The following is a 15057-nucleotide window of genomic DNA, read 5'->3' as shown; positions in this document are numbered from 1 at the left end:
CCGGAAGGCTCTGGAGAGGGGTTGGTGCAGGGTAGGGTGTGTGGACGAGGAGCAGCCACACCGAAGAGCTGTGGGGCCTGGGGCAGCCTTGCGGTCCCCGAGGTTCTGAGCACTGGGACCCCGGTGGCCCCCGGGCCGCGACGTGGAGCTCCCGCCTGAGCTGGGCGCTCCCCTCCCCCGGGCGAGCCTCCCGAGCCTCCTCATTAGCTGTTCCCGGGGAGGACTGGCTTCCCTCCGGAGGGGAATTCCTGAAACCCAACAGTTGACAAACCCACACACCCTCGGGAGGGCCGGGCACCAGATAAAAGCCTTCCTGGCGGCCCGGCCCCTCGTGGGGACGGCCACTGCCTGTCAGCCCAGCCGGCGGAGGCGCTGCGCCCGGCCCGGCGGCGGCTGTCCTAGGGCAGCGGCCCGCGAGCAGCGCCCGAGCAGACGGGGTCTCCGGGGTTTCTGGTTTGCCCCCAGCTCTCGGCCCGACCGTCTATTTCTCTTTCCTTTGGGAACAACGTGCTTTGCCAATGACTGATCGCGGTGCCGCCGCTGGGATGCTCTCACCTGTCACCTGCAAGGCAGGACCCAGGCCCGCGCGGGGATGAGCTAGGCTGCAGCCCGACCCGCCAGGACCACCTGCCTCCCCCAGCCGAGCCCGGAGGAGCTTTGCTGCCGCCCGGCCGCCTCTGTCCCTGTCGCTGGACCCCGGCATGTGGCCACCACAGTGACTGCCCCGGGGCCCCCCCATCCCCCGCCGCCACCCCGACACGGCTGGCCCAGGTGTCTGAGGAGCAGCTGCCTCCCCGCGGGCCGAGGGCAGGGCCCCTGCATGGAGCTTGGGACCCGGACCCCTCATGTCTGTCCTGCTGACGCTGTGTGTGGTGCTGTTGGCCCTGGCGACCCCAGGCCGGGGCACCCCGCCATGGGAGCCCTGCACAGGTAAGGGGGCATCGCGCTGGGCGGAGGGCGCAGCCGCACGCGGTCAGCTGGGGGCCTGGGTTTGCTTGGGCGGCCCCAGCGGTTGGCCCGGGAGAGGCGACGGGCAGAGGGGGCCGGGCAGAGATGAAAGGGCTGGGGGAGGCCTCACTGTGGAAATGCCAACAGGGTGGGGACCCGCTTCAAAGCGAGAACCCGCCGCCATCTGAGGGCCTCACGAGTACTTACCTGTGCGGCGTCCTGGGGAAAGGCCTTGCACCTGTTCCAGGAATGAGCCATCCCCCCGCGGCCCCAAACGCGGAGAACCCCAGGTCTGCCCGCGCGCCCCGGGGCTGGCCCTGCTGTCCCACGGCCCCCGACTCAGACACTGGCGCCCCCGAGAGCGGCACTGGCTGGCTCCCCCGAGGGAGGGTCTGCAGCCCCACCGCCACCCCGCCCCGATTTAGGAGGCTCTGCTGGCTCGCTAATGACCGTGACATCACTGTATCTTTCTGGAGTTTCTTTTCTTAATTAAGATTTTATTTATTTATTAGAGAGAGAGAGAGAGAGAGGAGAGCACGAGGGGAAGGGCAGAGGGGGAAGCAGGCTCCTGCTGAGCAGGGAGCCCGATGCAGGACTCGATCCCAGGACCCGGGGATCATGACCTGAGCTGAAGGCAGACGCTTCACTGATGGAGCCCCCCGGGAGGCCCCCTTCCTGGAGTTTCTACCCAGAGCTTTTATTTATCAAATTTAACATTAAGAACAAAGCGACAGGGAAAGGAGGCCTGGTGGCTGGAGACCCACTGAGCGCGAGCGGCCTCCCCAGGAGGTCAGTGGCGTGGGTGTCAGAGCCCCGCGCGCGCCGGTCTGCCGTGTGGTTCCAGTTCTATTTGCAGATCGCTCATCCCGGTCCCCTCCCCGTGATAGCCCGATGGCCCTTCGTTCCCAGTGGCACGCCCCGGGGGCATGAGGACCCCAGTTTGGAATGCTTGGTGGGGGGTCCGGCACAGCGGGGAGGCCCGCAGGCCCCGGGGAGCAGGACCGAGGTCCCCCCAGCGTCCCCGCCCTGAGCTCCCGCCTGCAGCGCCTGCCTTGGGACTCGTGATTTGCAAACCACACAGAAGCCAAGTCAGCCTGTTCCCAAGCAAAACCCCCCGGCCTCGGGGGACAGAAGGCGCAGAGACCACCCCGTGGGCCGCGGGCAGCGGCAGCCCCAGAAGGACCCCCGGGCGGCGCCGAGCCCAGCGCTGTCCTAGCACACGCAGTCTCCCGGTGGGGGATGAGTCACCGACATGTACCTTCATGCTTCCTGCAGCCCTGGGAACGGAATCAACCTGCACAGTAATAATAAAGGTTATTTATAAAGCCCGCCCCCTCTGCCCCGGAGGCTGCTGCAGAGTTAAAAGATGACCCAGTTCTAAACACCGGGGACTCGGGACGAAAGATAAAAGTCGAGTAAATCGTATTGAACTGCGTTTGGAGTCCTCCCAACACGCTTGCACGTGGCTCATCAGGACTTCAAATGGTTAAAAAAAACCCAAACAAACCCACTTTGATTCCGTCCCGTTTTGAGAGGCACCTGAGCTTTCCGCCGTGAGGCTGTGTGAGCGAGCCGGGGTGGGGGGCGAAGCGCCCGGCGCCTTGGCGGCCCCCACCCTGGCTCTCGATGTCCTGGCCCCAAGTCCGAGGCCGGGGCCCCGATGACAGCAGCCTGGCGCGATGGTGAGTGACGGTGTCGCCGAGGGCTCCTGTGGCCGGCGGGCCTGGCCCTGGGTGTGGGGGGCGCCACGCTGGGGAGACAGGCGCTTGATTCCGCCCCCCCTCGGCCTGCCCTTCTGCAGGCTTCACTGTAAGGCCGTCGGGGGGTGGCAGCTGGGGTTTTCGGGCGTCCCCACCGCAGTGGGGCAGTGAAGGTACCCTGACACCTGCGCCTGGGAGGAGGGAAGGAGCTCACTCGGGGCTGGCCGTGGCAGCCAGGCCGGGGTGGCCCGGGGTTGGGAGGAGGGGGCAGGGCTCGGTGGGACGTCGAGTCAGGAGGCCGCGGGTGGACGGAGGGCCGGACAGCCCCAGCTGCATGCGGGGCCCGGGGTCTGGGCGGGAGAGCTGGCGGGGCGTGCCGGGAAGCCACGGCCAGGGTCACGCAGGTCCTCGGGCTGGTGTGAGCTCACGGGGCCCTTTGGGGGGGCTCGCCGCTGCCAGACACCTCGCACAAGCCCGGGTTGTAGCGACGGGGAGATTGGGTTCAATGCCTGCGGGTGGCGGGCTGGGGACTGGCCTTGCTGCGCAGATGCAGGTGCGCCTGAGGGTGGGGCAGGTCTCCCAGAGCCCAGCCCAGGCCGGACAGACGGCGGCGTGGACAAGGGCACTGGGGAGCGGGGCGGGGCTGCAGGCGGGGGCCCCGGGCTCAGGGCAGGAGGCAGGGTGGGGTGGGGCGTGGCAGACAGGATTCTGGGGTGAGATGCCCTTTCCAACTATTGGCCTCCGTGACCCCAGGAGGCAGCCCCAGTCTTCCGACCGCGGAGCCCCCCGCAGCTCCCCCGAGATGGGCCAGCGGCTCTGGACAGGGTTGGCACAGGGGCCCCCAAGATGCTTGCTCGCTCCTGGAGGACACCCGAGGTTCTGGGCCGCGTGGCGTGTGAGGTGCAGGGCCGTCCTGGGGGGACACCGTGGTGGGCCGAGTCCTGGGTGTGGGTTCTCGGTCGGGGGAGCAGCAGCAGTGGTTGGCATGGGGTGATCCCAGCTCGTCTCCACGGAGACCAGAGGCCAGGGTGGCGGGACTCTGTGGGAGCCCAAAGGGGCCACAGCTGGGCCCTGGCGGGGCTGGGTCGCTGGTAGGCTCCGAGAGGCTGGGTACAGGGAAGGGGTGAGGGGCGGAGGGGCAGAGGGGGACGGGGTAGGACGACAAGTCTGGGCTGCAGGTGTCAGGATCAGTGTCTCGCCTTCATCTGTGCCTTGTGCCCCGGAGCATCGTCACCCGGGAGCACGGACAGGTGGGCCCCTCCCCAGGACAGACGTGGTGGCACCCAGAACCCAGTCTAGGGCACCCCCTCCCCGTGCCTTGTCTCCTTCATTCACGCGACCCGGGCGGGGAGGGGGCTGTGTGCAGCCCTTGGTACGCAAACAGCCTGCCCACCAGCCCAGGTGGCCCCAGAGGAGGAAACCTGGAGGGTGGTGGCGGGGACCCCAGAGGGCCAGGTGCAGGGGTGCGTGGGGCGCTCTGGCCTCCGCCCGTCATCCCGCAGGTGGAGGAAGCAGCCAGGAGGCCCCACGGACAGACCTGCACTTTAAAAGCTCTCCGACAGCGCGGGGTCCCTGGGGGCGGCCTCTTCTGCATTTGGGGGGCAGGACGTGCCCCCCGCCCCTCCTGGGCTGCTCTCGGGGGCGCCAGCTTTGCCCGCGGACTTCCTCTAACGGGGAGCTTGCAGGAGGGTGGCTGCAGTCTGGGCGCGGGGGTCCCCTGGGAGGCCCTGAAGCGGTTCCTGGGAGACACTGCGTGGGCACGACGCCCCCTCCTGGCGGCGCCCGGGAGCAGGCGAGCGGCCTCCGGGGTGCAGTTGGGGAGCCGCCGACCTTGCAGGTGGGTGCCGGGGCCCCTCCGGGAAGGGGACCGCGAGCCGCACCTCCCGGGAAGCAGGGCACCCAGGGTGACCCCCGCCAGCGCTTCACAGCTGCGCGGGGCTGGGAGCCGCTGGCCGCTGGGGACAGACGTCTGGGCGCTTGTCGCGCTGCTGAGGCTTTTTATTTCCGTGGCTTTCAGCGCCCCGGAATGTGCCCTTGGGGGAACGAGCCGTCTCTGCAGGCTCAGGACGGCCCCTGCCCCAGACCCCACCACCGCCCTCCCCCTAGTCTCCCCAGACAGCGTCGCAGAACCCCCACCCCTCATTCCCCAGCACCGAAGAGGCCACCCGGTCGTCCCCGCCGCCAACAGGGGGGCCCGGCCCCGCCACCCTGACCTCAGTTTCTTTTTAGAAATTCTCCGCCATTAGGCGGCGGCGCTTACTGTTCGCTACTCACCAACGGGAAAATCAGCCACCCCCGGGGCCCGTAGGGTCTGCGCCTGCTTCCGGGCGGCCCACCCCGTCCCTCCCCGCCCCACCCCTGTAACCCCGCCTCGTGGCCTCTCGCCCCTGCCCTCCTAGGTGGATTCTGAGCTCCTGGCTTAGGGGGCAGGGGGTGCCCACTTCTCTGTCCCCACCCTGAGTCTGGGGGAGCGACGGGGGGACCTGGTCCTTGGATATTACCCTCCCTCCTCCTCCTAACACCCTGGACCCGCCTGAAGGGGGGGCCCTGGGTCTCTGTGACCCCCCTGCCACCTGCCCCGCGGAGTGAGGGGGGGTTGGGCCCCAGAAGCCGGTACCCTCGGGTGCCTCTGGGTCCGGGAGGGGGCGTAGGGCGGCAGGTGGAAGGGGCCCTGTGGACTCAGAGCCCAGGCCCGGGGCCTCCCGCTGGCATCCTCAGGGTGGGCCCCGTCCGCAGCCAAGCAGGGGCGGGCATATGTGCCCCATGAGTGAACATGTGCTCCAGAGCGTGTGCAGGTGTGCATGCCCACGAGGGTGTGAGCGTGTGTGAGCGAGAGCTTCCGTGCTGTGGGGAGAAGCAGGGGCAACCCCCGGGGGTAACATTTGTGTCACTCATGTGGAAGCCCCCTGGGCCTTTGCGCATCCAGGTGCGGGGACATCCCTCTGAGCCCCACCTGGCGCGGGGCTGCGGCTCTGGGTCCAGCGGGCGCTGGCCGGGGTGCAGGCTGGGGACCCCGCGTGTTGCGCATCTGGGGGTCGCCCCGGGGAAAAGGGCACCGGTGTGGGTGACAGGCTGCCGCTGGCGTCCCTGCAGAGCGGGGGGCACTGGCGCTCGGGGGCTCGGCGCTGGGGGCTCCTTCCTGGTGAAAGCGGGGTGTGAGCTTTCCCTGAGGGGGCCGCGGGCTCCCGGGGCCTGGTGGGTGGGATTCAGGGCGCGGAGCCTCTCGGAGCCCTGACGCCCCCCCCACTACTGGGCGAGGGACGCAGAGGTGATGCAGCTGCCACACTGGCCGCGCCGGGCCAGTCACGGGCGAAGCCACCGGCGGCCGCGCCCCATCGCAGATCTGCATCCTGCTCCGTGGGCGGGAGAACCCGCCCCGTCGGTGCCTCAGTGGCAGAGCCTGCATCTGTGCATCATTCGCTCTGAAAGCATTTTGGTGACTGTGTTTTCGCACGGTTGTGTCCCCTTGACGCCTGCGGTGTTGTATTTGACACACGTGGATCATGTTTCCGGTGCGGGGCCGGGGTTTCAGCAGCCCCCAGAGAGGGCGAGGACGCAGGTGGGGCTTCCCCGGGCCACCGTCCAACGGGGCTGCAGGGGCCAGAGGGGAGCTGGTGGGCGGGGTCCCAGGGGACTTCTGGCCCCAGAGCAGCAGGGAGGATTGGTTCCTCATACCTCCCTCCCTCCATAGCAGGGTCCTGGGGGCAGGCGGGGGGCAGGACTCCCACCTCCCTGGGCAGCTCCAGATGTGGACGGGGACTGTCGGGCGCTCGTCTGTGTGCACCCGGTTACCCTGTCCTCTAAGGGGGGCGTTCGCTGTCCACCGTCCTCCCTTCGGGGAATGGCTCGCAGGGTCCAGGCCTCCAGGGAGCGAGGGTGGTGTGTCTGTACCGGGTGGGCTCGAGGGGGGAGGCAGCAGGGCAGGTTGGGAGGTGGCTCTGTCTAGGAGGGGAACCTGGGTCCAGGAAGCCCCAGGACACGTGGGGCCTGTCCCGACTGGCCCCAAGTGAGAACCCCGAGGGCGGCCTGGGTGGGCCTGGGGCGGAGGGGCGCTGCGCCGGCCTGTGCAGCTGGAGACAGCAGGGTGGCACTCTGGACAAAGCCCCGCAGTTCACGGGAGACCAGGGTGGACTCAGGAGGCTGGCTGGAGCACAGATGCGCCGCCTCCATGGTGGCCCCAGAGGGCCCTGGCTCAGCCTCCTCCTAGCTCCACCGCCCGGGAGACAGGCCTGGGGCCGGGGGTCCTGCTGCAAGGGGCCACCTGGGTCCCTGACATTCAGCAGGGCCACCCTGTGCTGCCTGGAGGCCCAAGTGGGGACCACAGGGTGGGGGTCAGCTCAGCGCCCTTGGAGTGCTCCCAGGATGGGGCTCGTCAGCAAGACTGCTGACACCAGGGTCTGCGAGCCCAGAGGATCCAAAAACACGCAACAAAACCAGTTGGCAAGAGAGGCGCACAGAGGCATGGACACAAGGCTGATCGATGGGGGGAGGGGCAGAGGGAGAGGCGGAGGGAGGGAGAGGGAGCAGAGGGAGGGGCAGACAGACAACCCCAAGCAGACCCGCCCGCCTGATCTCGAGACCCGGACACCGTGACCAGGGCCGCAGTGAGGAGTCGGAGGCTAGTTGACGGAGGCACCCAGGCGCCTCTGGAGTTAGTTTATTCAGCTGTGTGTTTGGGGGGGAGGCAAACCACTTGTCGGAGGGGCAGAGACAGGGCAGGGGCTTGGATGTCCCAAACAACCTGGGGACCCATCAGTGACAGCGAGGGCGGTCTCAGGTGCATCTGGGCACAACATGACGCTGTGCACAGGCTCAGGCCTGCTTGTGAGGGTCCGAGGGTGAGCACTGTGCTGATGAGTCCCACAGATCCTGCTGGCTTAAATCCTAGGAGGCAGTGGGAGAGCGGGGGTACCCCGTGGTGCCCAGCTCCCCGGAGGCACGTGCCCCATCAGCGGGAGCACACGGGGCGGCACAGCAGGGACACGCTGGAGGCCTGGGGGCAGCAGCTGGGCTGACAGGGAGAGGGGGTGGCACAGCAGGCGGGCCTGCACACGGGGCGGCAGAGGAGGGACACGCAGGAGGAGGGTCTGCAGGGGCTGGGCTGGCAGCAGGGGGAGGCCTGGCAGCAGACGGGGATGCAGCACACGAGCTTGCAGCAGACAGGGGTGCAGCACACGGGCTTGCAGCAGACAGGGGTGCAGCAGACGGGCTTGCAGCAGACAGACACACAGCTGTCTTCCTGGCAGGGGGAGGAGCTGCAGCACGAAGGCTGGCAGCTAGACTGCTGGCAGCAGGGGGAGGACTCACAGCACACGGGCTTGCAGCAGACAAGGGTGCAGCAGACGGGCTTGCAGCAGACAGACACACCGCAGCCCTCCTGGCAGGGGGAGCAGCTGCCGCACGAGGGCTGGCAGGAGCTGGGGCAGGCTGGTGGGCAGGGGCTGGACCCGCAGCTCGCAGGGGTGCAGAGGGGGGTCAGGCAGGAGGCCGGGGCGCAGCAGGGGGGCTCGCAGTAGCTCTCGGGACAGTCGTCCACCTGCCAGGAGGGGTCGGGGCAGGAGTCGCCGGAGCCGGGCAGGCAGACGCGGCCGCCGTAGCTCAGGTCGCTGGAGCAGACGGACAGGGTGGAGGCGGCCATGGTGTGGGTGCTGGGGCGGGGTGTGGGTGCGGGTGAGTGTGTGGGTGCGGGTGCGGGTGTGAGTGTGCGAGGTGCTGGTCCGGCGGCCTTTATACGGCCCTGGCGCGTGCTGTCCAGCGACAGGCTCCCGAGACTTCCCCTTCCTCGTTGGTGTTTTGCCCGAGTCCTGCGAGTGCTTATTATTCTGCTGTATTTACAGGAAGGACTTTGCTGCCCTAAAAATGCCTGCCGGGGCCGAGACCCCGAGGGTGTCTGTCGGGGAGCAAACAGCCGGGGGCACTGGGGACCCGGGAGCTGTGGGCCGTGCAGCCACCGAAGCTGCCCTCCGGGTGGGGGACGGTTGCCCGCGGGCCCCGAGGGCCACAGCCTCCGTGAGGGCCACGGGGTGCTCGTGAGCTGTGGGGCGTCCCCTGCACCCACGGAGGGCGCCCGGTGGCCAGGGCGGTCGGGGGGCGGATGAGGGGCTCCCAGGTGGGATGTGGAGGCCGTGAGGGGAGTGGATGATGTCATCCAAATCCAGCCTTCATCAGGAGATTTCCAGAAAGATCCGCCACGGGGAACAATTCTCCGAACAGAGGGAAATGGGGTCTCCAGATGGGGACCGCTGAGCAGACGTGGGATGAGGTTCAGGGAATGTGCGGGTCGAGGCCCGCTGCTGAATCCCAACATCCCAGCCACCCGAGCACCCCAGGTGCTTCCAGAGAGATCGGCACCGCACGGCAACCCTGCGACGGGGGGAGGTGAGTTCAATTCTGGGTCCCGGAGCCATCCAGGGGACCTTGCGACACTACAGCTGTTCTGGAAACTGCCTCGAGTGCACCGCCCGGGAAAGCATCGGGACCACCGGGCCGGTAAAACTCAACCAGCAAAAACGAAGAGAAGTAGAACATAAAAGATAATCAAGAGCAAAAAAAAAATCTGCCAAAAGCTTGCGGTCCTCAGCTTCTCCAGGGAGAGGAATTTTGCCCGCGTGACCTCCCCGAGCCGAGCAGGTGCTCCCGTCCGCCGTCCTCCCCCCACAGGGGACGCGCTGGCAGGTGCGCAGCGCTGAGACCTGGCGGACGCCCAAGGCCGCCACGTGCCGCGCCGAAGTCCCCTTGCGTCCCCGTCCCTCCACCCCAGGCCCCTGCAAGCCCTGACTCCTTCACTACAGTTAGGTCTTTTCCAGAAAGTCACCTACATCCGGTGCGCAGCCGCCCGGGGCTGCTTCCTTCACTGGAGGGGCAGGCGCTTGGGCGGGACGCAGCCTCCTGCAGGCACCCACCAGGATCCCGCCATCGTGTCGTGGGAAGGACGCTTCCTGCGCCTCCCGTGCTTGCGGGTATGAACACAGCTGCTGCCACGCGCACAGGCATTTACCCGGCTGGAGCGTCTGTTTGTCCTGAGTACACACCCGGGGGTGGCGCAGATGGGCCACAGGGAGGCCGTGTTAGATGCAACACGAAACGGCCCAACTCTTTTGCAGGTGCCTCTGCCGTTTGCACCCTCACCCACGGCGCAGGGCAGTTCCGCGCCTCTGCATCCTTGCCGGCCCTGGACGTGCCAGGTTTTTAAAATTATTCAATATCAGCCATTGGTGTGCGGTGGCATCTTACCGGATTTAGTTTGCGATGCCCTGATGCCCAATGCCGAGCCGAGATTCCTTACCACGCTACTTGCCCCCATGTGTCCCCAGGGGTGTGAGACACTGCAGTCCCCCGGCGCTGTTCGAGCGCCCCACTCCCCGCGTCCCCGCCAGCGCCGGGCGTGGTCAGGCTTGTCCCCGGTGGCCCTTCTGAGAGGCGTCTAAGGGTGTCTCGCTGCGGCTTCAGTTTGCATCTCCCTGATGAGGAATGGTGTTGGGCCTCTTTTTCACGTGCGTATTTGCCATCTCCTGCGTCTTTTGCGCGTTTCTTCAAAGTGCAGGCCTCGTCCTTTCTTAGGTGTCCTTGACATTGCATTTTGAGAGCTCTTTCCGCATTTTGGAACATGAGTACAGTTGACCCTCGAATAACGTGGGAGTGTAGGGTGCCAACCGCCTCGAGCCCTGACTGCCCAGAAACGAAACTGCTAACAGCGTCCTGTGGACCCGAAGCCCTACTGACAACGCAGAGTCCATGGACACATCGACTCGTGAGCTAGAGAAGAAAATGTTCCTACAAAAGTCAGCAGGAAGAGAAAACACATGCACGGAAGGACTTGTATTTCCCGGAAACACCGCGTCTGAGTGGGCAGCAGCCGTCCACACCCGTGTTGCTCAAGGGTCAGCTGTACTTTGCTCAGATGTGACTTGCAAATATTTTCTGCAACTCCGTGACTTCTCTCTCCACGCTCTTCACAGCGTGGTTTGAAGTTTAATATTGGTAAAGACCAACTTATCAATTTTCTTCTTTTTCAGATCACACTTTTGGTTCTTAAGCCTAAGAACTCTGCTCAACACAGAGATTTCACAAGGATTTCCTCTAGTGTTTTCTTCTAAATGCTTAAAATGCTTACATTTTACATTTAGGTCTATGATCATTTTTATTGAATTTTTATACTAAGTGTGAGGTATGGGTCAAGTCTCCTTTCTCTGTTTTTTTTTTTTTTTTTTTTTTTTTTTGCATTTGGGACGTCTAATTGTTCCCAGTGCACTTCTGTCTTTAACCTGACTTTGCGTTTCTGTCAAAAATCAGCTGACTTTATTCATGGGGATCTATGTGTCTATTCTGTTTCATTAGTCTACATAATTATACCCCTTTGCCAACATCACGTCGTCTTGATTACTGTAACTTTATAGGAAATCTTGAAGTCAAGTGGTGAAGTCTTCCAACTTTGTTCTTCATTTTCAAATGATGTGGATACTTGAGCTCCTTTGCCTTTCCAAATAATTTTAGAGTTAGCTTGCTCATATGGACGGAAAGCTCCTACCGGGATGTGCATTGAGATTGACTTGAACCTATTATAGACCAGGCTGGAGGTCACTGACACCATAACAATATCTGACCTGTGAACATGGTCTAGCTCTCTATTTACTTACATCTTGTTTAATTTCTCTCATCAGTATTTTTTTTAAATTTATTTATGATAGTCACAGAGAGAGAGAGAGAGAGAGAGAGAGAGAGGCAGAGACACAGGCAGAGGGAGAAGCAGGCTCCATGCACCGGGAGCCCGACGTGGGATTCGATCCCGGGTCTCCAGGATCGCGCCCTGGGCCAAAGGCAGGCGCCAAACTGCTGCGCCACCCAGGGATCCCTCTCATCAGTATTTTGATAGTCCTCATTATGTCCATATTCTTGAGATGTATACCTCAGTTTTCATTATTTATTCTATTGCAAATCACAGCTTTAAACAAAATTTTTCAATTCCAATTACTTGTTGCTACTATATAGAAATGCAATTAATTTTAATTATTTTAGACCTGCACACTTCAACCTTGCTAAACTCTCTGATAGTTCTAGGAGATTTGTGTGGATTCTTGGGGATTTTCCATGTGGACAGTCATATCCTCTGTGAATAGAGAGCATTGTATTTCTGTTTTTTTTTTAAATATTTTATTTATTTATTCTTGAGAGACACACACACACACACACAGATAGAGAGAGAGAGACAGAGAGAGAGAGGCAGAGACAGAGGCAGAGGGAGGATCAGGCTCCATGCAGGGAGCTTGATGTGGGACTTGATCCTGGGACTCTAGGATCATGCCCTGGGCTGAAGGCGGCGCTAAACTGGTGAGCCACCCAGAGATCCTTGAGACCATCATATTTCTTAATTTCTATATGCATGCCTTTTATTTCTTTTTCTTGTTTGTTGCATGGATAGGACTTCGGTATGGTGTTGAGTAGGAGCAGTGAGAGAGGACACCTGTATCCTCTTCCTCATCTTTACAGGAAAGCTCTCAGGCTTAGGCATGGTGTTGGCTGTAAGTTTTCAACAGATACCTTATATCAGGTCCACAGTGTTTTCCCAATTATTCCTTGTTTACTTTAGTCTTTTTTAAAAAGACTAAACAAGGTGGAAGAGTCCCCCATTCATTCTATGAGGTTTTCATTCCCCTGATAACAAAGCCAGTCAAAGACATGATAAGAACAGAAAACCACAAACCAGTATCCTTCATGAACAGTGATGCAAAAGACCTCAAGAAAACACTAGCAAACTGAATTCAGCAGCATAGTCAAAGGATTATATGCTACAACCAAAAAGGATCCTTTTCTGGAATTCAAGGACAGTTCCACATATGAAAATCAGTCAATAGAAAACCCCACATTCCCAGATTAAAGAAAAAAGTACAAGATACTCTCAATTGATACAGAAAAAGCATTTGAGAAAATTCAACACTCTTTCATGATGAAAACACTCAACAAATTAGGAATAGAAGGAACTATCTCAACATAATAAAATATACATGTGATAACCCCACAGTAAACATCACACTCAACAGTAAAGACAGCTTTTCTTCTAAGATCAGGAACAATACAGGATGCCCACTTTTACTACTTCTAATCACCACACTACTGGAGGCTCTAGGAGAGTAGTTAGACAATAAAATAAATAAAAGCAGTCTAAATTAGAAAGGAAAAAAAAATCACCTCTGTTCACAGATGCTATGATCTTATATGTAGGAAATCCTAAAGACCTGTTAGTACTAGGAATGAATTCAGAAAGATGGCAGTATACAAAGTCAACACACAAAAATGAGTTGCATTTCTATACACTAATAATGAATAGCCCAAAAAGGAAATTATAAAAACAATTCCACTTACCATTGCATCCAAAAAGAATAAAATAAAGGGAATTAACCATGGAGGCAAAAGCCCTGTATGATGAAAACTAAAAAACGTTGCTGACAGATGGTAAAGAAGACATGATTCAATGGGAAGACATTCCATGTTCACAGGTTGGAAGGCTCAGGATTGCTAAGATGTCCATACTACCCAAAGCAATCTACGGACATAATACAATTGCTATTGAAATCTCAATGATGTTTTTTACAGAAACATTAAACCCCTCAAACTCACACAGAATCTGTGCATAGTCAGAACAATTCTGAAAAAAGAAGGCCAGAGGACGTACACTTCCTGATTTCAAAACCACAAAGCTATGGTAATTACCACAGGGTGGTACTGGCATAAAACAGGCGGCCATGTAAACTAATGGAATAGCATAGAGTCCAGAAATAAACCTTCACATCAGGTCAAATCATTTTTCACAAGGGTACCAAGTCCATTCGATGGAGGAAGGACAGTCTTTTCAAAAAACGGTGCCAGGAAAACTGACTATCCACATGCAAGAGAATGAAAGGCCCCTACCTCACACCACACACAAAAATGAACTCAAAACGGATCCATGACACAAATTGAAGACCTAAAATTATAAAACTCTTGGAAGAAAACAAAAACACAGGATGAAGGCTTCACAACACTGGGTTCCACAGTGATGTCCTGGATATGATAGCAAGGCACAGCAACATAAAAAATAAAAAACTTGGAGTTCACGAAAATTTTAAATATTTTCGCCTCAAAAGACAATACCAATGGAGAATAAAACGTAACCCAGAGAAATGGGAGAAAACATTTGAAAATCATGTTCCGTTAAGGGATTCATATCTAAAATGTTCAGAGAATTCCCAAAACTCAATAACAAAAAGCCAAACCACCCCATTCAGAAACAAGCAGTGGACTTGAATAGACGTTTTTCCAAAGACCTACAAGGTATGTGACCAATGAGCAGATGAAAAGATGCTCAACATCGCTCATCATTAGAGACATGCGCATCAAAAGTCCAATGAGAAGCCACCCATTTTACACCCATTAGGATAAATATATAATATTTATGTAAATATTATCACAACGAGGAGATAGTGTATATGATATATATGCAAGAAGAAGATAGCAAGTGTTGATGAGGATGTGGAGAAATTGGAGCCCTTGGGGGTTGTGAGTGGGAACGTGAACTGGCCACGGCCACTGTGGAAGTTAGTACGGTGGTTCTTCAAAAGATGAACAGTAGAATTACCACACGGTCCAGCACTTATACGGGCATTTGCTCAAGAGAACTGGAAGCAGGCCTTCAAGGAGATCTCTGACAGCCGTGGTCACAGCGGCATCATTCACAAGAGCTAGAGTCGAGCGGCCCAAGCGTCCACCGAGGGATGAGTAGAGAAGCAAACGCGGTCCCGCCCGCGGAACAGTGTTCAGCCTTAAAGAGGAAGCGAGTCTGACTCCAATGTGGGTGAGGTATGAGGACCTCGAGGCCGGAGACACAGGCCAATCACAGAGAGACAACTAGGACGTGACCCCTCTTCTCTGAGGTGCTTCGGGGACAGAGGAGGGAGGGTGCGTGCCAGGGGCGGCGGGAGGGGTGATGGCGAGTCTGTCCCACGGGGACGCGGCTTCATTTTCCCAAGAATGGAAGAGTCTGGGGGACGGGCGGCGGGATGGTCGCCCCACGTCAAGAACGTGCTTAGCACCCCTGAACTGTATGCTTGAAGATGGTTAAGACGGTAGATGTGGTGTTATGTGCATTTGGCATCAATAAAGACAAATTTTAAAAAAGAAGAATAAAAGGAAGGGAGCGTTCACACCGTGAAGAGACGCAGAGGAAATTTACACACCCGGGCGGGAATGAAAAAGCCACCCACGGAGTCCCCGCGCTGTCTGTGCATCCTGCCCTAGGAGGTCCCTGGAAGGACCCAGGGTGGAGACGCTACGCCAGCAGGTGCCGCTGGCTGCACGGGATGGGCGGGGGGGGGGGGGTCACTGAGCGTCCCCGGACCATTATGGGGACCCCAGACCCAAACACTGGCTGCCTTGT

General features: G+C 59.6%; 2 protein-coding genes across 2 annotated transcripts in view; one reads left to right on the top strand and one right to left on the bottom strand.

Moving 5' to 3' along the window:
* The first annotated feature begins 348 nt into the window (after positions 1 to 348).
* TSPEAR (thrombospondin type laminin G domain and EAR repeats) overlaps positions 349 to 15057 on the top strand; it is a 170535-nt gene continuing 155826 nt past the window's right edge. The window contains 1 exon segment of the mRNA XM_038581636.1: positions 349 to 930. Within this exon segment, the coding sequence (XP_038437564.1) occupies positions 846 to 930 (85 nt within the window). The 5' untranslated portion in view covers positions 349 to 845.
* On the bottom strand, positions 7322 to 8331 carry LOC119867088 (keratin-associated protein 10-2-like). The gene is made up of 2 exons (XM_038581632.1): positions 7702 to 8331; positions 7322 to 7641 (listed from the first exon to the last, which is right to left on the bottom strand). Exons 1-2 carry the CDS (start codon positions 8284 to 8286, stop codon positions 7597 to 7599), a joined length of 630 nt encoding a protein of 209 aa, XP_038437560.1. The 5' UTR covers positions 8287 to 8331; the 3' UTR covers positions 7322 to 7596.

Source organism: Canis lupus, chromosome 31 (assembly GCF_011100685.1).
Source record: "Canis lupus familiaris isolate Mischka breed German Shepherd chromosome 31, alternate assembly UU_Cfam_GSD_1.0, whole genome shotgun sequence".
In the NCBI taxonomy this organism is placed as follows: Eukaryota; Metazoa; Chordata; class Mammalia; order Carnivora; family Canidae; genus Canis; species Canis lupus.
Note: the sequence above shows the minus strand (reverse complement) of the source record. Positions and strands in the feature narration are given on the sequence as shown.

Coding starts and splice junctions, on each gene's coding strand:
- LOC119867088 (XM_038581632.1), bottom strand. CDS start 8,286: ATGGCCGCCTCCACCCTGTCCGTCTGCTCCAGCGACCTGAGCTACGGC. Junction 7,642..7,701: donor TGTCCCTCCTCTGCCGCCCC/GTGTGCAGGCCC, acceptor TGCTGCCCCCAG/GCCTCCAGCGTGTCCCTGCT.